The sequence below is a fragment of the Desmodus rotundus genome, chromosome 1 (assembly GCF_022682495.2).
Source record: "Desmodus rotundus isolate HL8 chromosome 1, HLdesRot8A.1, whole genome shotgun sequence".
NCBI classification, from domain to species: Eukaryota; Metazoa; Chordata; class Mammalia; order Chiroptera; family Phyllostomidae; genus Desmodus; species Desmodus rotundus.
The window spans coordinates 65429303-65455639 of record NC_071387.1 but is presented as its reverse complement, the minus strand read 5'-3'; the positions used below and the strand labels follow the sequence as shown (position 1 = coordinate 65455639).

The 26337-nt window shown below is 42.4% G+C and overlaps 1 protein-coding gene across 1 annotated transcript in view; it reads left to right on the top strand.

Annotated features, from left to right (window-relative positions):
- SAXO1 (stabilizer of axonemal microtubules 1) overlaps nt 1-26337 on the top strand; it is a 52284-nt gene that overhangs the window by 12352 nt on the left and 13595 nt on the right. Inside the window, exons 2-3 of the mRNA XM_053924376.1 lie at nt 10135-10314; nt 20900-21102. Coding sequence (XP_053780351.1) covers nt 10135-10314; nt 20900-21102 — 383 coding nt within the window. The remainder of the gene's footprint in view (nt 1-10134; nt 10315-20899; nt 21103-26337) is intronic.

Genomic DNA, 26337 nt, shown 5'->3' with positions numbered 1-26337 from the left:
GTAATCCCCTCTACCCACTGTCCCCGCCCCCACCCCCCACCCCCGCCCTTGCTATTGTTACATTGTTCTTAACTTCAATGTCTCTGGTTATATTTTGTTTGCTTTTTCCTTCTATTGCTTATGTTCCAGTTAAAGGTGAGATCATATGGTATTTGTCCCTCACTTCCTGGCTTATTTCACTTAGCATAATGCTCTCCAGTTTCATCCATGCTGTTGCAAAGGGTATAAGCTCCTTCTTTCTCTCTGCTGCGTAGAATTCCATTGTGTAAATATACCATAGTTTTTGGATCCACTCGTTTGCTGATGGGCACTTCGGTTGCTTCCAGTATTTGGCTATTGTAAATTGTGCTGCTATGAACATTGGGGTGCACAGATTCTTTTGGATTGGTGTTTCAGTGTTCTTAGGGTATAATCCCAGCAGTGGAATTACTGGGTCAAAGGGCAGTTCCATTTTTAGTTTTCTGAGGAAATTCCATATTGTTTTCCACAGTGGCCTCACCAGTCTGCATTCCCACCAACAGTGCACGAGGGTTCCCTTTTCTCCGCATCCTCTCCAACATTTGTTTGTGGATTTGTTTATGTTGGCCACTCTGACTGGTGTGAGATGGTACCTCATTGTGGTTTTAATTTGCATCTCTCTGATGGCTAGTGATGTTGAGAATCTTTTCATATGTCTCTGGGCCCTCTGTATGTCTTCCTTGGAGAAGTGTCTGTTCAAGTCCTTTGCCCATTTTTTAATTGGGTTGTTTGTCTTCCTGGAGTGGAGTCGTGTGAGTTCTTTATATATTTTGGAGATCAGGCCCTTGTCTGAGGTATCATTGGCAAATATGCTTTCCCATATTGTTGGTTCTCTTTGTAATTTGGTGCTGTTTTCTTTAGCCATGCAGAAGCTTTTTATTTTGATGAGGTCCCATTTGTTTATTCTTTCCTTTATGTCCCTTGCTTTAGGGGATGTGTCTGTGAGGATGTTGCTGCGTGGAATGTCTGAGATTTTCCTGCCAATGTTTTCCTCAAGGACTTTTATGGTGTTACGGCTTATATTTAAGTCTTTTATCCATCTTGAGTTTATTTTCGTGTATGGCGTAAGTTGGTGATCGAGTTTCATTTTTTTGCACGTAGCTGTCCAGATCTCCCAACACCATCTGTTGAAGAGACTGTTTTTGCTCCATTTTATGCTCCTGCCTCCTTTGTCAAATATTAATTGATCGTATAGATTTGAGTTTATTTCTGGGCTCTCTATTCTGTTCCATTGGTCTATGAGCCTGTTTTTATGCCAGTACCAGGCTGTTTTGATTACCGTGGCCTTGTAATACAGTTTGATATCAGGTATTGTGATACCTCCTGCTTTGTCCTTCTTTCTCAAAATTGCTGCTGCTATTCGAGGTCGTTTATGGTTCCATATGAATTTCTGCAATGTTTGTTCTATATCTGTGAAATATGTCATGGGTACTCTAATAGGGATTGCATTGAATCTATAAATTGCTTTGGGTAGTATGGCCATTTTGATGATGTTAATTCTTCCAATCCATGAACATGGTACATGCTTCCACTTGTTTGTATCTTCCTTAATTTCTTTCTTCAGTGTTGTGTAGTTTTCTGAGTACAGGTCTTTTACCTCCTTGGTTAGGTTTATTCCTAGGTACTTTATTTTTCTTGTTGCTATATCGAATGGGATTTTTTTCCTGATTTGTGTTTCTGCAGTTTCGTTGTTGGTGTACAGGAATGCCTTTGATTTCTGGGTATTGACTCTGTATCCAGCTATTTTGCCAAATTCATTTATTAGGTCGAGTAGTTTTTGAGTGGAGTCTATAGGGTTTTCCATGTACACTATCATGTCGTCTGCAAACAGTGACAGTTTCATTTCCTCCTTTCCAATTTGGATGCCTTTTATTGCTTTTTCTTGTCTGATTGCTGTGGCTAGGACTTCCAATACTATGTTGAATAGGAGTGGTGAGAGAGGGCATCCTTGTCTTGTTCCTGATCTTAGTGGGAAAGCTCTAAGTTTTTGTCCATTGAATGTGATGTTGGCTGTAGGTCTCTCATATATGGCCTTAATTATGTTGAGGACTGCTCCCTTTATTCCCACTTTGCTGAGTGTTTTTATCAGAAATGGGTGCTGTATCTTATCGAATGCTTTTTCCGCATCTATTGATATGATCATGTGATTTTTGTCTTTGCTGTTGTTGATGTAATGTATTATGTTTATTGATTTGCGAATATTGTACCATCCTTGCATCCCTGGGATGAATCCCACTTGGTCATGGTGGATGATCTTTTTAATATATTGCTGGATGCGGTTTGCTAATATTTTGTTGAGAATTTTAGCGTCTATGTTCATCAGCGATATTGGCCTGAAGTTTTCTTTCTTCGTTGTGTCTTTATCTGGTTTTGGGATTAGGATGATGTTGGCTTCATAAAAAGAGTTTGGGAGTCTTCCATCAGTTTGGATTTTTTCGAATAGTCTGTGAAGGATAGGGGTTAGTTCTTCCTTAAATGCTTTGTAGAAATCTCCTGTGAAACCATCTGGTCCAGGGCTTTTGTGTGATGGGAGTTTCTTGATGACTGCTTCAATTTTCTTTGCTGATATTGGTCTGTTCAGGTTTTCTGCTTCTTCTTCAGTCAGTTTTGGAAGATTATATTTTTCTAGAAATGTGTCCATTTCATCTAGGTTTTCAAATTTCTTAGCATATAGGTCTTCATAGTAATTTCTTACGATCCTTTGTATTTCTGTGGTATTAGTTGTAATCTCTCCACTTTCATTTCTAATTCTGTTTATTTGGATCCTCTCTCTTTTCTTCTCGATAAGCCTACTTAAAGGCTTGTCGATTTTGTTTATCTTTTCAAAGAACCAGCTCCTGGATTCATTGATCCTTACAATTGTGCTTTTAGTCTCTATGTCATTTAGTTCTGCTCTGATCTTGGTTATTTCCTTCCTTCTGCTTGCTCTGGGCTGTCTTTGTTGTTGTTCCTCCAGTTCTTGTAGGCGTAGGGTTAGGTTGTTTGTGTGAACTGTTTCTAACTTCTTAAGGTAGGCCTGTATTGCTATGAACTTCCCTCTCAGGACTGCCTTTGCTGTGTCCCATAGGTTTTGGGTTGTTGTGAGTTCGTTTTCATTTGTTTCCAGGAAGTTTTTGATTTCTTCCCTAATCTCGTTCTTGACCCATTCATTGTTTAATAGCATGCTATTCAGTCTCCATGATTTTGAGTGTTTTGGGTTTTTACCCTTGGGGTTGGTTTCTAGTTTCAGACCCTTGTGGTCAGAGAAGATGCTTGATATGATTTCAATTTTCTTGAATTTGTTGAGGGTTGCTTTGTGTCCTATCATGTGGTCTATCTTTGAAAAAGTTCCATGGACACTTGAAAAGAATGTGTATTTTGCTTCTTTGGGATGAAAAGCTCTGTATATATCAGTTAAGTCCATTTCCTCTAGGGTATTGTTAAGTGACACAATATCTTTGTTAATCTTTTGTTTGGAAGACCTGTCCATTTTTGATAGTGGGGTGTTAAAATCCCCTACTATAATTGTGTTGCTGTCAATATCTTTCTTGAAATCCTCCAAGATTTTCTTTATGTATTTAGGTGCTCCTATGTTGGGTGCATATATATTTATAATGTTTATGTCTTCTTGGTGGATTCTTCCTTTGAGTATTATGAAGTGACCTTCTGGGTCTCTCTTTATGGCCCTTCTTTGGAAGTCTATTTTGTCTGATATGAGTATTGCTACCCCTGCTTTTTTTTCCTGTCCGTTTGCTTGGAAAATTTGTTTCCAGCCCTTCACTTTCAGTCTGTGTAAGTCTTTTGTCCTGAGATGGGTTTCTTGTAGGCAGCATATGTGTGGGTCATGTTTTCTTATCCATTCAGCTGTTCTATGTCTTTTGATTGGAGCATTTAATCCATTTACATTTAAGGTTATTATCGATAGGTAGTTATTCATTGCCATTATTTCCTACCTGTGTTCCTCTTTCTCTTTTCCTTCCTTTCCTTAAAGCAGTCCCTTTAGCATCTCTTGCAGAGCTGGTTTGGTGGAGCTGTATTCTTTTAGACTTCTTTTGTCTGGGAAGCTCTTTATTTGGTCTTCTATCTTGATTGAGAGCCTTGCTGGGTAAAGTAGTCTTGGTTGGAGGCCTCTGGTTCTCATTACTTGGAATATTTTTTGCCATTCTCTTCTGGCTTGGAGCGTTTCCATTGAGAAGTCAGTTGCTAACCTTATTGGGGCTCCTTTGTATGTTACTTCCTTTTTCTCCCTTGCTGCCTTTAAGATCCTCTCTTTGTCTTGGAAATTTGCCATTTTAATTATGATGTGTCTTGCAGTGGGTCTCTTTGGGTTCCTCTTGTTTGGGACTCTGTGATTCCTGGATTTGGTTGACTTTTTCTCTCCTCAGATTAGGGAAATTTTCCATCATTACTTTTTCAAACAGGTTTTCTATCCCTTGCTCTTCTTCTTCTCCTTCTGGTATTCCTATTATACGGATATTGTTACGTTTCATGTTGTCCTGCATTTCCCTTATTGCCTCTTCATTCTTTCTGAACCTCTTTTCCTTTTCTTGCTCCTTCTGGGTGTTTTTTTCTACTTTATCCTCCAGCTCGCTGATCCGATCCTCTGCTTCATCAAGTCTGCTTTTCATTCCTTCTACTGTGTTCTTCAATTCAGAAATTGTATTCTTCATTTCCTCTTGGCTCTTGTTGATATTTTCTATTTCCTTTTTCATGTTGATATAGTTTGCAGTGAGTTCATTGTAGTTTCCTTGTAGTTTCTGGTAGTTCTCTTTGAGCTCAGAGAGCTCAGTGAGCTTCCTGATGACCATTGCTTTGAACTCAGTATCTGATAGTTGACTTGCCTCTTTTTCGGTTAGTATTCTTTCTGAGACTTCCTCCTTTCCTTTCATTTGGGAATTGTTTCTTTGTCTTCCCATTGTTTGTGAGGCTCTTCTTGTTGGCCTCTGCTTCTTAAATTGCTGTGTTCTGAATCCCTGGGTTTATGATATGAACTTCTATGGTAGAATGCCAATGGGATTCGGTGGTGCTGTCTCCTTACTCTCCTGTGCTCACTGGTCTTGAGCTGACGTTTATGTGTTTAACACGGTCTAACTCTAGTCTTTTCAGCACTCCAGGTTTTGTTGTCGCACCTGTGGGAAAAATAGAAAGGGGGGGAGAAAGAAAAGGAAAAAACAAACAAACAAACAAACAAACAAAAAACCAAAGATGGGAAGGAGGGAAAAAGGAAATAGGAAAGGAGGAAAGGAAGGAAGGAGGGAAGAAGGATTAAAGAAAGATCGGAGGCAAGATAAGAAGGAATTTTAACAAAAATTAAAACATAGAAATAGATAAAAGAAGGCAGGAAGAAGACATAAAAATGGTAAAGGATGGGAGGAAGAAGGAATGAAAGAAAAAAAAGAGAGAGAGAGGAAGAAGGAGTTCAGGGGGAAAGGAAAAGGAAAAAAAAAAAAAAAGGGAAAAAAAAAATCTTCTGTTGGCTTTAAACCGTTCAGGTTATTTCTGCTGTTGTCCTGTCTGTGCAACGGGAGGGGGTGGTTGGAAGGATTGGTTTCACTTTTCTTCCTTCCCGAGTCACACTCTTCACTGTTTTGTAGGTGTGGTCCCTGGCAATCAATCAGGCCGTTGATCAGCCAATCCAGCAGCTTTGTTCTTGGGACTCTCGAGTGGCCGCTCCAGCCGCTTTGGCTCCGGACGCGTGCGCGCGCAGCAGGGGAATCCAGCCGCTTCGGGTTTGTGACGTTATTTGGGCTCTGAGCGCGCAGCCGGCCGACCAATCGAGCCGCCCAGGCTAGGGAGGCTGGCGCGCTGCAAGCTGCTGGTTCAGCCGCCTTGGTGTTACGACTCTCGCCAGCCCCTTTGTGCTTGGGAAGTGCGCATCCAGCCGGCCCTACGCTTGGTGAGCGCGTAGCCCGCCGCGGAGCCAGAGGCTCTACGCTTGGGGGCCCGATCCAGCCGCCCGGGGCTTGAGACTCTCGGGTGGGCGGGGCCGCCCTGGGACCGAATCACGCGGTACTCGGTTCCGAGGTTTTGGGTCTATGGGTGGAGCAGCTAGTCTCTGCTCCAAAAGATCTCGGAGGTTTCAGGTGTGGGCGCCCCTCCGGGGTTTCATGTATGGGCCCCGTTCGCTAATCTGCGCTCGCGCGACCACGCGCAACCGGACCTCAGGTGAGCGCTGGTGCTGCTTATCCCGCGTTCCGCGTTCGCAGTCCAGGGGCGGAGGGGGGAGGGGCGCCAGGGGCCTCGGCCACCACCGAGAGTTCTCTAACTAGCCCCTGAGTGTCTCTATTTTCTTTTTCTTTTTGAGAAATTCCTCCTTTTCAAGCCCCCCTGGTCCAATCAAGCACCTGGCTGCTCACAGCGCAGCCTGGCCCTCTCCCAGGACTCCTGCAGCAGCCCCTGCGCCAGGGCTGGCGCCTCTGCAGCCCTTGTACCGCGCGGTCCCGGTTCCCAGGGACCATATTGTCCTTGAGCACTCTTCTTACCGTCAGATCTTTCAATGTCCTCTATCTTTGGTCTCTAATCTTCGTATATGCTGGAGTACTGTTGGCTGTTCGCTCTGCTCCTCAGATCAGCTAGGTAATTCCCTGGCGCTGAGGGGAAGTGGATTCCGCTCCCACCTATGTTGCCGCCATCTTCCCGTCTCTCCCTGAATCTGTTATTCTTAATAAAATTCTTGACTTTTCTGTCAGAGAGTGTGGGTAAATATATCTGCAAAGATGTTTTGGGGAGTCAACACATTTCTTGGCTGTTGATTTGAGGTTTGTAGGAATCCTAAAATAACAGTGCATTAATTGGCCCAAATTGAAATCTCGGGTAATTGGATGGATTGCTAGCACAGAAGGTAATAATAGCTAATGTTTTATACTGTAGGAGATGGTTATTTTGTTTACTATGAAACATAACAATTTATCTTGAGAACAGAAGAATACAACACTGAACTTATGTTCTTATGATTAAGAGATAACTTTATTAAGTATATATGATATAAATACATTTTATCTCTGTGTATTAAATGCCAACAATGTGCATTTTAAAAATATATTTTACTGATTATGCTATTACAGTTGTCCCATTTTTTCTCCCCTTTATTCTCTTCCTATCTGCACCCCTCTCCCTCCAGCATTCCCCCGCCTTAATTCATGTCCATGGGTTATACATATAAGTTCTTTGGCTTCTCCATTTACCACACTATCCTTAACCTCCCCCTGTGTATTTTGTACCTACCATTTATGCTTCATATTCCCTGTACCTTTTCCCCCATTCTCTCTCTCCCCGCTGCTAACCATCCATGTGATCTTCATTTCTGTGATTCTGTTCCTATTCTAGTTATTTGCTTAGCTTGTTTTTGTTTTTGTTTTTAGGGTCAGTTGTTGATAGTTGTGAGTTTGTTGTTATTTTACTGTTCATATTTTTGATCATCTTTTTCTCAGATAAGTCCCTTTAATATTTCATATAATAAGGGCTTGGTGATGATGAACTCCTTTAACTTAACTTTATCTGGGAAGCACTTTATCTGCCTTTCCATTCTAAATGATAGATTTGCTGGATAGAGTAATCTTGGATGTAGGTCCTTGCCTTTCATGACTTGGAATACTTCTTTCCAGCCCCTTCTTCCCTGCAAGGTTTCTTTTGAGAAATCACCTGATAGTCTAATGGGAACTCCTTTGTAGGTAAGTGTCTCCTTTTCTCTTGCTGCTTTTAAGATTATCTCCTTCTGTTTAGTTTTTTTAAAAATATATTTATTGATTATGCTATTACAGTTGTCCCATTCCCCCCCCACTCCACTCCATCCTGCCCACCCCCTCCCTCCCACATTCCCCCCCTATAGTTCATGTCCATGGGTCATACTTATAAGTTCTTTGGCTTCTACATTTACTACACTATTCTTACCCTCCCCCTGTCTATTTTCTACCTACCATTTATGCTACTTATTCTCTGTACCTTTCCCCCCTCTCCCGCTCCCACCCCCCTATTGACAACCCTCCATGTGATCTCCATTTCTGTGGTTCTGTTTCTGTTCTAGTTGTTTGCTTAGTTTTCTTTTGTTTTGGTTTTAGGTGTGGTCGTTAATAACTGTGAGTTTGCTGTCATTTTTACTGTTCCTATTTTTTATCTTCTTTTTCTTAGATAAATCCCTTTAACATTTCATACAATAAGGGCTTGGTGATGATGAACTTCTTTAACTTGACCTTATCTGAGAAGCACTTTATCTTCCCTTCCATTCTAAATGATAGCTTTGCTGGATACAGTAATCTTGGATGTAGGTCCTTGCCTTTAATCTTGGGTAATGTAATTATGATGTGCCTTGGTGTGTTCCTCCTTGGGTCTAGCTTCTTTGGGACTCTCTGAGCTTCCTGGACTTCCTGGAAGTCTATTTCCTTTGCCAGATGAGGGAAGTTCTCCTTCATTATTTGTTCAAATAAGTTTTCCATTTTTTGTTCTTCCTCTTCTCCTGGCACCCCTATAATTCGGATGTTGGAACATTTCAAGCTGTCCTGGAGGTTCCTAAGCCTCTCCTCATTTTTCCGAATTCTTGTTTCTTCATTCTTTTCTGGTTGGATGTTTGTTTCTTCCTTCTGGTCCTCACCGTTGATTTGAGTCCCAGTTTCCTTCGCATCACTATTGGTTCCCTGTACATTTTCCTTTGTTTCTCTTAGCATAGGCTTCATTTTTTCATCTACTTTTTGAACAGATTCAACCAATTCTGTGAGCATATTGATAACCATTGCTTTGAACTGTGCATCCGATAGGTTAGCTATCTCTTCGTCGCTTAGTTGTATTTTTTCTGGAGCTTTGAAGTGTTCTGTCATTTGGGCCTTTTTTTTTTTTTTTGTCTTGGTGCGTCTATTACTTTAAGGGGCGGAGCCTTAGGTGTTCATCAGGGCGGGGCAACGCTGGTTGCTGTGCTGTGAGCTGTACGTGGGGGAGGGGCCCAGAGGGAGCAATGGCGCCCGCTTCCCTATCCACCGGATTTCAGTCTTTCACTCTGCTACCCACAATCAAACTGGGCCCCTCTGGTGCTGGTTACCGAGTGGGTGGGCTTGTGCACACTCCAGGCCCTTGTGGGTCTCTCCAACGCCCTCTCCTGTGAGGCTGTCTCTCCTGCTGCCGCGCCAACCCCCATGGGCGTTTTCAATCAAGAGGTCCGAGGCTTTATTTCCCCGCACTGGAGCCCTGGGTTGAGTGGTCTGCCCCACTCCCCTCCGTTCATCCCAGTTATCTATGTGCGAATGTGTGGCCTCGGGGTGCTACCCGCTGCTCTGCCTGCCCTGCTCTCCGCCACTCCGAGTCCGGCCCTCTTGGTTTATGTGCGCGAATGTGGGGCCGCAGGGTCTGGTAGTGGTCAGACTGCCTACGTCGTTCATCCCACACTCCGCCAGTCTAGGTCCTGCCAAGGCCATGTGAGTCCTCTCCACCCCGGTGCCTGTCTCCGCCCCTCCTACCAGTCTAGATGAATGTTTATTTTTTATTTCCTTGGTGTCAAGCTTCCTTGCCGTTCGATTTTCTGTCAATTCTGGTTGTGGGAGGAGGCGCAGTGTGTCTACCTGCGCTGCTATCTTGGTTCTCCTCAGCAGAAGTCTTTCTAAGGAGGCAGCAATTGAGGTGAGACCTGAAAGAATAAAGGAGCCACACTTTCAATGTAAAAATGGTTTCCCACAGTCATTGGCATTTGGAATACCACTTGTGTGCAAGGAAGATATTCTCTATTGACCCCGAAATCAATGAGGAAAAATGGTAGCCTCACCTTAGAGCTTACAGCCAGTTCACCCAGGAGCACCCAGTTCAGTCAGGTGCTGGATGATTGGGAGGTCTCAGGGGAGGGCCTGGGGAAGCTGGGTTGGTACTCAGAGGGTTCAGGGGCCACAACCAGTTAACTATTATGGTAGGGAAGTATGCTTGTGTTACAGCTGAACACCAGCCATGCTTGTGTGTAATTTTATGATCCAAGGAATTTTGACAACCAATTGCAGTAACAGATCATTTAAAAAATTCTGGTGATATTATTTAGTTAAGTAGAGAAGAGGAAGAGTTAAATTTCTGTTTTCAGTGACTGCTGTCATGCTTTTATAGTCTGGGACACAAGCTGGCTATATCTTCTCAAGAAGGCCACTGACCTAACTTCATATATTTTTACAGGCGGCATCATTGTCCACACCTCCCTACCAAGATTTTTGATAAAACCGAGAAACCATGTCTTCTCTCCGAATACACCGAGAACTACCCTCTCTATCACTCATACCTGCCCAGAGAGTCCTTCAAGCCCAAGCTGGCGTACCAGAAAGGGTCCATACCAATGGAAGGCCTGACCACATCGAGGTGAGGGCAGAGGTGTGAATATATGAGCATTGAACACGAATGGAGTGATGTATGATACTAATGTACAACATTAATGTAATAATGTCTGACAACCCATTAATGTGCACTATCAACATATGCTATAATGACTCCATGTTAATTTCTTATATCTCTGAAAGAAAATCCTGTGTGTATTGGGTTGGCCAGAAAGTCTGTATGGTTTTTTCCATTAAAATAAAAAACACATTTTTCATTTTCACCAATAACTTTATTCATTTGGATATATTGAGTATGTCTGCTATCTCCCACATGGTTAATTGTTCTCAATTAATGTCTTGATTTGATCACTATCAACTTCAACTGGTCTGCCTGACCATGGAGCATCATCTAGTGAGAAATCTCCGGCATGAAACTTCACAAACTACTTTTGACACATTCGATCATTCACAGCACCTTCTCCATTCACTGTACAAATCTTTTCTTGAGTTTCAGATGTGTTTTTACCCTTCTTGAAATAATAAAGCATAATACGCTGAAAATGTTGCATATCTTCTTCCATCTTTAATATTAAAATCCATGGTAATTTTAAAAAAATGCATGTTGATATGACAGCTGTCATAATACAATCTAACAAAATTGTCTTGGATGAAGTTAAAGGCAACTAAGTGCTGCTAGAGCCATCTTACAGAAAAAACCAAACTTTTTGGCAAACCCAATATTAGCCTGTTCAATTTTTCCCAATCTCCTCTAAAAAAAAAGGATTCTTGTGTGTGTGTGGGGGGGTGGTAGTGGAGGGAAATACTAAATTGATTTACATGAAAAGGATTGGAATTTAAGTAAAGTAATAAAGGGATAGAAACTAGGGCACTGCTATTGAAAAAGGAGTTTTGGGCTTTGGCAGCTAAACTCAAGGGCAGCCTGGGTGGTGGTAGTGATGTTGGTAGTGGTGAAAGAGAACTTAATGATAGAGCAAGAGTGGGCTTTTTGAGATTATGCTATCATTTTTGAATTGGGGTCCCCTTGAATGTTCAAGAATATGAAAAAAGAATATTTCTTTTTAAATTACTCTTGTCTTATAAACTCTGATTCTTTAGATCTGGTCTGTGCAGAGACTGAACCACCAGACTCAGTGTATTGGGGTCTCAGAGGTTATCTGTATTGAGGGAGTGGGACAAAGTGATCAATCTCAGGATTGTTGTGTGTGTTGCAAGGCTCTAACAGAATCTGCCATTGACAAACTCAGTTACCTCCAGATGGTAACTTGCAACTGGCCAGTCAGTGGAGTAGAATCATCTCTGAGTGCAGCTGGGCAGCTTTCAGATTGTACAGCTTAGTCCCGAGGTGAGACCTGAAAGATGGATGCATTCTTTGCCTGTGCCATTCATTCCTCATTGTCTCAGGATTGCTGTGGGGTGGAGGTGAAATGGTACCAGCATAGCGCCTGTACATTACAGGTGCTCAAAACCTGGTAAATTTCCTCCCTGTGCCTCATAACTTTGTGTTTTTGTAGGGAAGGCCCCAGAAGCCCCAGGCTAAGCAGAACAGCTCTAATTCATTCTGTATCCAATTACCCCCAGAATAGGCCTGGAAACATCCTCTGTTGAGATTGTGGGTTGGAGGCATAGAGTTTCTACTAAAAGCTGCCATCTTTTAGATTCAAAGGAAGAACTCTATGTCTCAGTAATGGGGCAGAAAAGACTGACCAGGAGAGATACAGGGGCAGAAATGAAGTCAAAGGATTCCTGAGCTCGGTGGGAACCACTGGATGGGAGGGAGTGAAGTGCCCTGTCTGATACTTGACTTGAATCAGGTCACTTTTAGGCCAAACAGTTCTCTTAAATGATTTGGTTTAAGCTCAAAGTTTCCAGGTCCTTCTTGAAAAGAGAATTGTCATGTATGCAACCCATTTTTAAACCTGTGACTTATTAAACAATGTGAACCTTGAAGTTTGGGCTTTATTTTACCAAGGAAAAAAAAGCATTCTTAGTTTCTAAGAGTCTAAAGACCACGAGAAGAGATATGGACCCTTCCAGAGCTTTGCTTTCTCTCTGTTTTTAAAGAAACTTGGTCAACACTAATGAAAAGTCTTTAGCATATGCATGAGATATTTAATTATTGGTAGTAAAAGATAAGGGCTATGCTGAGGAATGGCTTGCAAACACCACGGTCAGCCTCTAGACACTGACTGGTCTTCTCATCTGTTTCTCCCCAGTTCGCAGGAAATGAAGAGCACCTTGTGAATGTAAAGTATAGCACAGCTCCAGAGGTGTCATATTAGGGATCTACTTCAGGTCCTGGAAATAGAGATAAGGGCGTTTGAGGGTGGGTGTTGAGGAATGCTTTCCGTTTGGTGCCCATAGGCTTAGAAGAATGAGGGTAAGCCCTCTCTGTGGGGCAGGAGCCCTGTTCTGGCACCTGACTCAGCCTCCAGATGAAGCCCTCACAAGCCCTTCTGCCTCCGGAAGGTGTTCTGCAAAACAAAAACTTCCCCTCTGACCTGTCCTAAATTATCCTTGCCTCAGGTCACTTATAACCATAAACACATCACCCAGAAGATCCCCCTGTCCTTGCCAGAGCCAGAGTAATAATATTCATGTCAAGACATGGCCAAAGTGGAGGAATGCAGAAGCTGGAAGAATTTCCAAAACAACTTGTTACTGATCCTAGGGGCCTTAAAAAGAAGGAGGGGTAGGATCAAGGTTACCCATGGGAAAGAAAAAAAGCAGAAATATTTCTCTCCTGTCCTATATTTTCTTCCCCAGAAGGAGAACTAAAGAAGAAATAAACAGAGGGCATCTCTCCTCTCCTCTGTATCTCAATTCAATCATTTCTCAGCCCTGTGTCTTCCATACTGGGCACTAGTATTCATAGACCAGGAACAAAACTATGGCCCTATCAGGATGCTTTTTTTTTTTTTGAGTTCCAGTGAGTTTTTATTGAGATAAATCAGAAATCAATATTTTATCAAACATGTTTTCTGAATCTTATAACCTCAGCAGAGATTCTGATTCACATATGTGTACATATAGCAGGACTATGCCCTGTCAAGAAATGCAGAGAAGCTGTTCTCTGAGCGCTCCACCAGAGGCTTCTGGGGGAAGGGGTGGGTCAGCCCCATGTCTGAACACTCCCGTGTCTGCATGGGTTGTCACTCCCCTGCCTTTAGGGCCCTTATTACAAGAATGTCCCACCTACTTACCTAAATAAGGCTGACCTGGTTTGGTTTCTGAGATTGGACATGGGGCTGACACCTGCTGCATGATAAAGTTATGTGGCCCAGGGCTTGGCTGGATTATGTGAATAAGTGCAGACACAAAAAACACCTGGTTTCTGGAAAGGTTATCATGCCAGCATGAGGCATGATTACAGCTGCACACAAGTCTTACTGGCTGTAAATCTTGGGGATTTACAGCAGGTGCCATAAAGAGAATGCTTGTGATTTTCAGCCCTTCGTAGTATGAAGCTTTTTTGCAGCTCTTGGTAATTCTTTCACATAGGATCTGCCTTTGGTTCAGATAGACCTGAGATCAGTTTATGAATAAGAGGTTTGTACTTCAAGCCTCATTTCCCCTTAGGCATGTCATTCTCTAAAACACTTGGGCCCCATTTTGTGATGTTATTTATGTAAGTTAAGCCAGATGCTTTAAGATGGGCAAAGTGGATGGCCTCACAGAAAAAGAGGTGAGTCTTCAAGATGGTGTTCGACCTTTATTCTAAAGGAATAGGGTAAATTGGAGATGTGCATGTGCGTGGGAAGACTGAATCAGGTTCAGACCTGGTGGGTTTGGCTGAAGGGCAGAGGGGCAGCAAGTTGGCAGCACAGATTTATTCATTTATGAGAAGACTTTTGGGTAAACTGAGGAGAGTAAGGGAGGCAAGAGCTAAAAGAGACAGGGTGTTTAGTAATCTCTTCAAAAGCCAGGGAAGAAGCAAGAAAATTGGTAGTGGGCTTGAATCTTTCCCTACCCATTGTGTTTTACACATTTTCTTTTCAAATACTTACTTGGCTTTCTTTTCAGAGCTATACCTCAGGGGATACACTTACTCTCCTCTGTATACTGGACCTGAGAATTAATGAAGACATGCAGAAATAGGTCTCAGCACTAGACTTGCCCGAGCAATTTCACTGCCTTTGATGCTGTGTATCTTTGATTAAAGTTGGGGGCAATTTGCCCATTATTTCTTCAAGTATTTATTTTTTTTCTGTCTCTGTTCATTCCTCTCCCCCAATCTTTTTCTCTTTGTTCTTCAGAATGGATAGTTTCTATTCATCTATTTTCAAATTTACTGAATCTTTCCCCTACCTCCGTTCTAATATTAAGCCTATCCAGTGAATGTTTTATTTCAGATATTATATATTTCAGTTGTGGAATATACATTTTGTTCTTTTTATTTCATTACTGTTTGTCTCTGTAGTTGCCTTTTAATTCATTATGACCTTATTTTTCTTTTTGTAATTGAACGTAGTCAAACAGCTGCTTTAATTCTAACATCTGAGCCTGATTGGGATTGGGCTTCATGACGATCTTTTTCTTTCTTTAGAGTGGGTTACATTTGTATGTATGCCAAATAATTTTGGATTGATCCTGTGTATTGTTAATATTCTATAATGGAAACTAAATTTTTCTACATTCCTCTGAAGAGTTTTTTTTTAAGATTATTTATTTGTTTATTTTTAGAGAGAGGGGAAGGGAGGGAGAAAGAGAAACGTTGATATGAGAGAGAAACATCTATCGGTTACCTCTCGTACATGCCCCAATCTGGGACTGAACCCACAACCCAGGCATGTGCCCCGACAGGGAATCCAACTGGCAACTTTTCTGTTTGTGGGATAATGCCCAACCCACTGAGCCACACTAGTCAGGGGCTGAAGAGTTCTTTTCTTTTTCTTTCTTCTTCCCTCCCATCCTTCCTCCCTTTCTAAAGACCAGATAGGAGGTAATTTGATTGGACTGAAAATACAAACTCTGTGTCTTGGGTAGCAGCTCGAATCTCAGTTCAGTTAATTACCTTTAGCGTCACTTCAAGGCTGACATGCATGTGAGGTCAGCCAGAGATTTGGGTTCAGTACATAAAATTTCAGATTTCCTGTCTCAAATTCTCTCCTTTCTGGGATTCCTTCTTCACTTTCTGGTACCTGAGGTTACCTCAAAATTTGGCCCTTTGGTTCTTCAGTCAAGAAATGTGGAAGGTGTTGTAGTCACATTTTGTCTGCCTTGCCTAGCTCAGACTGCAGGCCTTGAAACAAAGTGGAAACTTACACAGAGGCTCACCCCGTGCCATTCCTTTCTCCCACTCATCGGTTCTGATCCAGAATCTGCCTATCTTGGTTACTCTTTAGTTCTTACAGATAGTTGTTTTTATATTTTGCCCAGAGTTTACATGAAGCAATGCCAGTTGTTAGCCTCGGGTCTAGTGGGGGTTGAGGACATGAGAGGTACTACATAACCTGAATCCTGGAGGTAGGTACTTTGGATTCCTGTCTTTCATACTGAAGATGAGAAGGGCTTAGTCTGTTCTTATTAGGATCGGAGACATGGATCAAACCCTTTGAGTACATTTCTTACCCCAAGGCCCCCCCTAACCCTAATCCCAATATCTGTAATTATTGAAACAATCAGGCTATTTATTCAGCCATTAGCTTTGGCTGTACGACTAACCACTAATATTATCTCTGGTCTCAGCCTGGGGGTCTTTCTCAGTATGATGGGATGGGCTCCCCAACCTGCCTGCAATGACATAATGGTTTCCTTAGCAGAGGTGTCAAACTCATTTTCACTGGGGCCACATCAGCCTCGAGGTTGCCTTCAAAGGGCCCAATGTAATGTTAGGACTGTATAAATGTAACTACTCCTTAACTGTTAAGCAAAAGCTCGGTGCTGCTGCCGGGTAGAAACAAGGTACCGGCCCGGATAAAACAATGTGGAGGGCCGGATCCGGCCTGTGGGCCTTGTGCTTGCCACCTGTGCCTTATAGGGTGCCTTTTAACCTTGGGGAATTTGAGAATTATAATGTGGAAGTAATCAAATCAAATCAATTGACAAAGAGCAAAACCCCATACAGATGATTGAGAAGACAAATCATGAGTATCTCAAGGGAAAGATATTTAAAAAATGAATGACAGGATGTATAGAATTAAGGTGCAGGAGGATAAAGGCCTGTGGAGCAGGGACTGGATTTGGGAACAAGGTGGTGCTTTGCAGGCCTCGTCTAGAGCAAGGAAGGAGTAGAGTCAGAGTTGATGGGTGGAGTGGGAGTGGGAGTAAGGAAGGCCAGTCTGTATGTGTAGACACCCATTTCTAGAAGAGAGAAGGGGAGGAGAGAGGGCTGGACACTAGTAAGGCTTGTGTTATATTTTATTTTTTCCTTGAAAGTTCAGAAAGGATGAAGCATGCTTATTTATTTGTTTTTATTTTTTATTTTTATTGTTGTTCAAGTACAGTTGTCTCCATTTCTCCCCATCACGTCCCTCCCCCGCCACACTCCCGACCCCAGTCATCCCCACCTCCCATCCTCAATTCTATCCCGCTTTGGCATTGTCCATGTGTCCTTTATACAGGTTTCTTGAAAACCCTTCCCCCATTCCCCCCCATTATCCCCTCTCACCTCCCCTCTGGTTACTGTCAGTTTGTTCTTCATTTCAATTTCTTGGTTATATTTTTCTTGCTTGTTTGTTTTGCTTTGATTAGCATGTTTAAATATGGACAGAAAGAAGCCAGCAAGAGGAAAAGGTTAAATCACAGACCAGGTGATGGTCCATTCCATGACGTTTCCAAGAAAGGAGGAAGGGAAAAGTACCGAGCTTTTGCTTAACTGTTAAGGAGTAGTTACATTTATACAGTCCTAAAATTACATTTGGTCCTTTGAAGGCTGATGTGGCCCTGTGAAGAGACTGGCTTTGGGCGAGAGGAGGGACACTTCTTTAAATGGATTCCATGTAATGTGATAGATTTCTTGGGCATACTAACAAATTCTGAAGTTTTCATAGATCATCATTAATAACAGGGTTTTTTTTTTAAAGAAGTATTTTATGGCCCCTTTATCGCTGTGAAAATCTTCTTTTCCCTACTTCCAGGCTCCCGGAAGCTAGTTGGCTATGTTATTTCTTCTTTCCTTTTGTCAGATTCTTGTCAAACACCTTTCTTTAGCTTTGCCTAATGATTGGGAGTCAAGTTGTTACAACTTTCCCAGCAGGGCCCCTTTAACCTTTACTTAACTCGGAGTTTAGCTCCTGGCCTTCCATACTATATAACTTTTATAGCTCCACACCTAAAAGAAACTTAACATCTTTGACCAATTTTTTTCCCTTGGTTCATAGTCACAATGGGCACAGGGACTAGGAATGTAACACAGAAAGAGAGGGGACTGCTCTTAAAAAAAAAGCTACTAAATTGGAGCAATTTCTGGGAAGGATAAAACAGACTTTTATGTGAACTTAAAGGCTGTAAGATTATGTGAGATTGGGGACGTGCAGTTGTGTTGTGGTTAATGACAGGTTTCGGTGAATGTTGCCAACGTAAAAATGTAATGAGGAAACATAAATTCTGATTAAATTCACTCTTAAGCTGCAGTCAATATTTTTGGGTGGGTTATACATGAATTAAATTTAAAACTTTCCCCTCTTCAGAAATAGTTCATTTCCCGCCTCAGGATTGTTTTTCTTAGTTATAGCCGATTAGTATATTCAATCATAGATGTACTTCCACAAGGAACTTACATTTTGTACAGGAGAAGGAGTTTCAATGAACAATTTCTTTCCCTAAACATAGTGAGCAAGGATATTGCCACATCAGCTTTTGTCTTTGAGTAACCAACTTCAGGATAGTCCATGAACTGGTGAGTCTGGCTGTGGGCATTTTTCTGTTCTTCTCCTGTAGAAACAGCAGGAGGCAGGGGCATAAAGCACCTGAAAATCTCAGAGAGCTTGGAGCCCTTGAAGGCAGGTTCTCACAGTATCTCTGAGGAGAAGTTGGATCCTGCAAACAGAAAGGAGGATGTCATGACCTGTGTGTAGGGTCCCAGAGCATGGCAGGTCCGCAACTGGAGAGCACTCCTGACTGCTTTGGGGTTGGGGGGTAAAGGGGAGCACGGCTTGGGCATTGGGCCTTGTTTCTTATCACTTGCCCTTGGTATCTCCTGATCTGCATCTTTGGAAGAGGGCTGAACCCTAGGGTAGCTATGGATGAACATGGGTCTGTGTGGGGAGGTGTGGTCTCAGGTGCCTCCAAACCCCTCCCCACCCCTTTTGGGAATGAGGAGAGCTTACCTGCCCTTGGGAGCGCTCCCCTGAGAACACAGACTTCCTGATAAAAGCCACTTTGCAGTTAACCAGTTTTCAGATAAGGTTTTCTGGGTATTTCCAATTCTCTCTGGTACCCAGGACCTTCACTCCTAGTGTGCCGCTGCAGTTGATTTCGTGCTAAGCAGACGCCAGCATGAGATATACTAAGAAGGGTGCAAGTGTGGAACCGACCCTTGGGTTCTTGTTTAGACTGCTCCTTCCATAGCCCCAGTTGATACACAGTCAACTCCACTTGCCATTTGCCAACATGGGGCCCTTGGGAAGGAAGTGCAGGCTGAAGACCTGTAACTGCTGCCAAATATGTTTTTAAACCTACCCAGAGGGTGTTACTGGGAGTTCAACTGGAGCATCTCCTATTTCCTCCTTAGAGCCCTAGAGAAACTAATTCTCCCGCTTCCTAACTCCCTCCCCCCATCCCGCGAAGCATTTTCAGGCACTGGTTTGGGTTTATTGACAGCCATGTATATCATTCATGCAAGACAGATTACAGTGGAGCGTGTTACCTTTGCTAGTCAAGCGTGGCTCAGTAGTGCTGCTCCAGATTTTGGCCGGGAAGTAGGTTTTATTGGTGTTTGGGCCTGATGTTTTCCTGTCCGGAAACCTCCCCCTCCCTTGGCGAGGCTGTTTTGGCAAGCACCATCAGGGAAAATCTACCTTCCCCTTGTCCAGTTTAATAAATGGGTTCCAGGCAAAACCAAGCTGTTGTATAAAGGAGAAGCCCTGGGGGAAGTGTTTGCTTAAGAGAGTTTGCATCGAGAATTGGGAATGTCCCTGGTGGGGACTGTCAGCTCAAGCTGAGCCCTCGTGTCACCAAGGTGGTTCCTGGTGGTGGCGCAGTTATTTTCTTGGCCTCTGACTGTGGGATGCTTAGGGAAGAGAGTGCTTCCTATTTAGTGAAGGCCTTTGTGCTTTTTCTGTCCCAGTTTTTTCATACTCCTTGAAATAATGGGGACACTGATGCCAGAGAGCAGAGAAATAAACCTCTCTTGTCTCTACTTACTGTACTGTTCTGCCCTGCTAGATTTTCTGTGAGGTCAGGTAAAGGAAGGAAGAAATATTAGCAGGAGGAGCTATAGGAGCACAGAGAAGGAAGTGGTGGTACCTGAAAAATGGAAGTTAGCCTTACAGTGAAGGGGTTGATGGGAAAGGAAGGCAGAAAGAGCAGACACAGAAGAGAGGCCTTCTCAGTGGTCCAGGGTGGTTGGACAGGGATGTGGGCAGGGGTACAGGGGAAGTGGAGATGTGGTTGAGTAAGGCAGGGGCAGGTCCAGCAAAACTTATAAACCATGCTGCTAAGTTGGGCCTTATCTGGCAGAGTTTTAAGCTGGGGAGTGACATGATCTGATTTTCATTTTAGAGGGCTTATTCTGGCCACACTAAGGAGATTGCAGGAGAAGTGCCAGGAATGAAGTAGGAAGCCCAGGTGGTAGGCTGTCACATGATCCAGGTGAGAAGGAGTCAGGGTTTGAACCTTGGAGGGGGCCTCCCCTGGTGAGTGATGGTCTGGAGCTGTGAGAGGGTGGATCCAGGAAGGTGTCCGGGTGCCTGACTTAGGTGAGGAGGGAATAGTCTTTCTCGAAAGTGAGAAACAGAGGAGGAAGAGCAGTTAGGGGGATAGAATAGAAGATAACTTCTTTTTTTTTACAGTTTCAATTACAGTTGTCCCCATTTTCCCCCCATTACTGTCCCCTACCCTATCCACCCCCACCTTCCACCTTCAACCCCACCCACCCCCACCATTGTCTTTGTCCCTGGGTCCTTTATACGGATTCCTTGATTTGACCCTTCCCCTGCTTTCTCCTGTTATCACCCTCCCCCCTCCCCTCTGTTTGTTCTTTATTTTCATGTCTTTGGTTCTGTTTTGCTTGTTTGCTTGTTTTGTTGATTAGGTTCCACTTACAGGAGAGATCATATGTTATTTGTCTTTTACCACCTGGCTTATTTCAGTTAGCGTAACACTCTCCAGTTTCATTCATGCTGTTGTGAAAGCTGGGAGGTCTTTCCTTCTGCTGCATAGAATTCCATTGTGTAAATGTACCACAGTTTTTTGATCCACTCATTTACTGATGGGCACTTAGGCTGTTTCCAGCACTTGGCTATTGTGAATAACACTGCTATGAACATTGGGGTGCAATAGGTTCTTCTGAATTGGTGTTTCAGGATTCTTAGGGTATAATCCCAGCAGTGGAATTGCTAGGTCAAAAGATAACTTCTTAGCAAACATTTGTAGAATTGGGTTGAATGGAAACCATGAGGTTCATTCTGAGCCAGTGGCCCCAACGGCAGTGTTTATTTTTGTTACAGGAGAGATTTTGGGCCTCACAAAGTGTTACCAGTGAAGATCCACCAGCCTGACCAGTTTGTCCCAAGTAAAGAGAATATGGATCTGCTCACGACATATAAACAAGACTACAACCCCTATTCTGTCTGTCGAGTGGACCCCATCAAACCTCGGGACAGTAAATATCCATGTGGTGACAAGATGGAGTGTCTGCCTACTTATAAAGGTGGGGGAGTGCTTCGGGGCAGCTTGGGGGAGGACAGGCTGAGCCGGTGTGCAGGCCAGGACAGGTGTTGTCCATGCACACCTCCTTAGGGCAGGGGCCAGGCAACCTGCTTCCTGTGGGTCAAATCGGGCCTGCAGACATTTGGTACAGCTGGAGAACCAAGAATGAATGATTAAAAAAAAAAATCAAAGGACTATTTCAGGACATGTGAAAATTATACAAAATTTGATGTTAGTGTCCATTAGTATTGGGTTGGTCAAAAAGTCAGTATGCCTTTTGCTGTAAAATAAAAGACACATTTTTCATTTTCACCAATAGCTTTATTGATTTGGATATTTTGAGTATGTTGGCTGTCTCTCACATAGTATAACACTGATTATTCTCAATTAATGTCTCAATTTGATCAACTTCAAATGGTTTACCTGACCGTGGAGCATCATCCAGAGAGAAATCTCCAGCACAAAACTTTGCAAACCACTTTTGACAGGTTTGATCAGTCACAGCACCTTCTCCATACACTGAGCAAGACTTCTTTTGCATTTCAGTTGTATTTTTAGCTTTCTTGAAATAATAAAGCATAATATGCTGAAAATGTTGCATATTTTCTTCCATCTTCAATATTAAAATGGCTGTACAAAAATTCCCTAACTTTGATGTTTTTTTTTTAAAAAGCACACTGATATGACAGCTATCACAATACAATTTAACATAATTGTTTCAATGGAGTTAAAGACAACAAAGTACTACTAGAGCCATTGTATGGAAAAATCTAGACAAACTTTTGGGCCGATCCAATACGTGTTGTTGGAACAGAGCCACACTTGTTCATTTACAACATTGTCTGTGGCTACCCTTGTTTTGTACAGCTTGTAAGTCCTAAGACATTTAATATCTTTCCTTTTATAGAAAATACCACATTTTTCAAACTGTAAGATGCACTGGACCATAACATACACCTAGGTTTTAGAGGAGGAAAACAGGAAAAAAAACCCCCTACTCCACCGCTCCCCCTGCCCCCCTGTGAGTCAGGTAAGCTACATTCAGACTACAAGATACACCCCCATTTTCCTCCCAAATTTGGGGAGAAAAACTGCATCTTATAGTCTGAAAAATATGGTGTTTGCCAGTGCCTACTTTAGCTTGCTCTTGAAATCCTACATTGGGGAAGCATTTCTATTGAATAGTTGATTCATTCATCAATTTAAAAAATTATGGAAACATAGAAAAATGTACAAATCATAATTATAGGGACCAATGAATTTTTAAAAACTATGTAACAAGTATTTATTTATTTTTGTTTTCTTATAATTTATTTTTTAATTTTGTTTAATTTTATTTTTCAATTACTGTTAACATTCAGTATTATTTTGTATTAGTTTCAGGTATGCCATATTGGTTAAACAGTCATATACTTTACAAAGTGTTCCTGCTGGTATTCTACCTGGCACCCACCTGGTACCCACCTAGTACCCGCCTAGTACCCACCTGGCACTGTGCAGAGTTAATACAATATTACTGACTGTATTTCCTATGCTGTACTTTACATCTCCCTGACTGTTTTATAGCTACCACTTTGTACTTCTTAGTTCCTTCACCTTGTTCACCCATTCTTCCAGCTCCCCTCCCCTCTGGCAATCATAAGTCTGTTCTCTGTGCCTGAGTCTGTTTCAGTTTTGTCTGTTTATTTATTTTGTTATTAAGATTGCACATATAAGTGAAATCATATGGTATTTATATTTTCTCTGACTGAATTATTTCACTTAGCATAATACTCTCTTGGTCCATCTATTCTGTCATAAATGGTAAGATTATTTCTTTTTTATGGCTGAGTAATATTCCTTTGTATATATGTTCCACAACATTTTTATCCACTTGTCCATTGATGGGCACTTGAGTTGCTTTCATAGCTTGGCTATTGTAAATAATGCTGCAATGAACATAGGGATGCTTATGTTCTTTTGAATTAGTGTTTTGGGTTTCTTCAGATATATACCCTAACGTGGAACCCCTGGTCTTAAGGCAGTTCCATTTTTAATTGTTTGAGAACCCTCCACACTGTTTTCTAGTAGCTGCACATTCTGCATTCCCACCAATCGTGCAAAAATGGTTCCCTTTTCTCCACATTCTTGATAACACTGGTTTGTTGATTTATTGATGATAGCCATTATGATAGGCATGAAATGATATCTCATTGTGGTTTAAATTTGCATTTATCTAACAATTAGTGACGTTGAGCACGTTTTCATGTCTGTCTCTTGGCCAACTGCATGTCCTCTTTGGAGAAGTGTCTGTTCAGGTCCTCTGCCCACTTTTTAATTGGATTGTTTTTTTTGTTGTTGAGTTTTGTGAGTTCTTGACAGAATTTGGACATTAACTCTTATTGGATGTATCACTGGCAAATATCTTCTCTCATTCAGTAGGTTGTCCTTTTTGTATTTTTGATGGTTTTCTTTGCTGCATATGGACCAATTAATTTTTCACTGAACACATCAATGTAAGCAGCACCCAGATCAAGAAATAACACTGATACTCTCATCCAGTGATCCTCTCTGCCCACGATACAACCATTATGCTGACTTGTAATACCATAAATAATTTCGACAGTTTTGAATTTATATAAATGGGAATGACTCATCTTTATTAAAAATCTACTACATACATCCCAGGCGTGGCATTAGGAACTATGAAGAAAGTGTTGTGACCTCCTGTGACCTTTTAGTCTAGTAGGAGATACAGGATATGGGGTAATATGTGTGGTGCAAGCAATGTAGCAGTCACTCAATGGAGCAAAGCCGCAGGCTGAGACCCTGGGAATGGAAGCCAGGTTTATCAGTAACTTTCCTGCTTATGGTACACCTAGTTTCCCTAGGAATATATGCTGAACCATTCATATGACATGTCTGTGGATCTCTAAATGACTGTGATAATAGTTGCTTTTATGTCATCAAGCCAAACATTTAGGCAGAGGGAGCTAGGGAGGCTTGAGGCATGTAGAATATTCCTGAAGCCCTTCCCTGAATACAGAGCTCTAAATCTGTATTCAGGGAGACTTCATACATGGCTGAGCTTCTCTGCTTCTCCTAGGAACTGGGACTCAGTGCCTCTTTAGCATTCTGGTCTCTATTCTTTTACTTTTTTATCATTGCTATTGTCCTCTTCCATTCTTCCATAGCTACCTTCTGCCAAGCCACATTCTGGATATTGTCATACCCCAAAATGGTTATGCCCTTGTGAACCCCAGCATCCAGTTCTTCCTCTTACTCTGTTGTCTACTCCCATCCCGACAGTCCTTGGCCTCAGTAGGACCTCCAATCCACTGATGCTTCAACCTTTCTTCTTAATACCCACCCCTTCTGTGTCTGTTCTCCATGTGGCCTATTCCATGTTATATTATTGTGGCCTGTCTTTTTACACCCTCTCTTCTGTTCTTTTGTTACTTCTTCCTAGAAAAGCCCTAATCTAGCCTTCTCTGAGTCTACACCTGGGCATGCACCTGAGCCTGTCTCCTGTCTTGTCAGCTGTTGTTCATTTTCTACAGAAAGGAACCAGGAGGAGGTCTTTTAAAAATGGCAATTTGATCTGACCTCTTCTATGCTTAAAATGCCTCAAATAATTATTATGGTTCTTAGGATAAAATCCTAAACCTTTACCAATTCCTTGGATGCCTTGCAGATTCTGGTGCCTCCTGCCAGTGCCCCTCTGCTCTGCCACAGGAACTTCTTTCAGTTCCTTTCCTCCATTTCTTTTCTGTCCCAGGGCATGCTGCACATGTTATCTCTATAGAGGCCTCTTCTCTGCCCAGTCTAGCATTTGTCCTTCAGTGAGCAGCAGAATGTCACACCCTTCAAGGCCTTTCTAGACCTCCCCCCACCTCCATGCCAGACTAGACACATCCTGTTATATGCTCTAAGAGCGTCATTTAATTCATTGCATAATTTCCTTTCCTTTCTTTCTTTCCCTTAACATTTATCTCCTTGGCCAGACTGTAAGCTTCAAGAGGTCAAGGATCTGTCTTTCCCTGCCAGTTACACCCAACAAGGCAGGAACTGTAGTAGATGCTTTACAAAGGAGTCAGTAGTACCAGGTACATGGTCGTGGCACTGTTGCCTCCAAAGGGCTCATTCTCCCTTTTCATCCAGTGTTTATTGGAAGGCAAAACATGGGGCACCACAGAGACTGAGCAGGCAGGAGGGAGACACAAAGCTGGTGTGAGCCGGTACTTCCCGCTACAAACTCTCCTTTCCTTCACACTTTTCCTAGCGCCCTCCTGCAATTATAAATCAGCATAGTTAGAGTTTCTTTAGAGCAACTGCATGCCCAGCTCAGTTCCCCTCTCCACCCTTTCCTAGGTACAAGGAGGGGTCTGGGAGGGGGAAGGCTCCTTGTTTACCTTAGGGGTTAGCAAGGATGCAGTGGTCCATTGTTGTTGTTTGAAGACAGTCCTCCCTCTTTCTTCCAGCAAAATACTCACTCAAACTAAACACACAGAAGGAAAAAAAATCTACGATATATACTTTAATCTCTTCCATCTCCAGCCCTTCCATATTCCTCACCTTTTCCAAACAGTTACATCTGAAAGTCAGATCATAGTATTCCACTGCTGAAATGGAATTATGGCTGGCTTTTCCCTACTGATAAAGTTAAAATTGAGAAAACTCTATTTTTTTGCCATTTTTCTTAAAATTCTGGCTTCTGTTCACCTGCTTATGCAGAATTAATGAACAAATACCAGTCAAGTATCAACAGGACTGCTCAGAACCAGGCATACTTAGGTAAAGCGAGAGGGCTTGTTCTGGCTACAGATGCACATGGGTTGAATTTCATAGTTCTCCTCTGAAATTCAGATTTAAAAACAAGTCAGGATGTAGCCAAAGAAACATATGTAGTTAGATTTGATCCATAGGTGCCATTTTTCAACCTACGTGACTTAATAGTTTTTTTGAAGTAATATATACTTGCCATATTCTATTAATTTAAATGGCTTCTTTGTTCCATTCCTCCCCTAAGATATATAATGGCTTCCAAAACTGGGCCTTGAGTGGCTAAATATGTAGTCCCAGCATTTTGCACAGAGGGTGATATTACAAAGTTCTCTTTACTGAAGAAATGCATGAATGAGTGGTTCTGCATCATTGTTTACAAGGACTCCGGGTGACACAGTTTGGCATTGGACAAACACAAGTCCTCATCAGCCTATTATTCTGAGGGTCCCCTGGCCAAGAGCTGGAGTGAAGC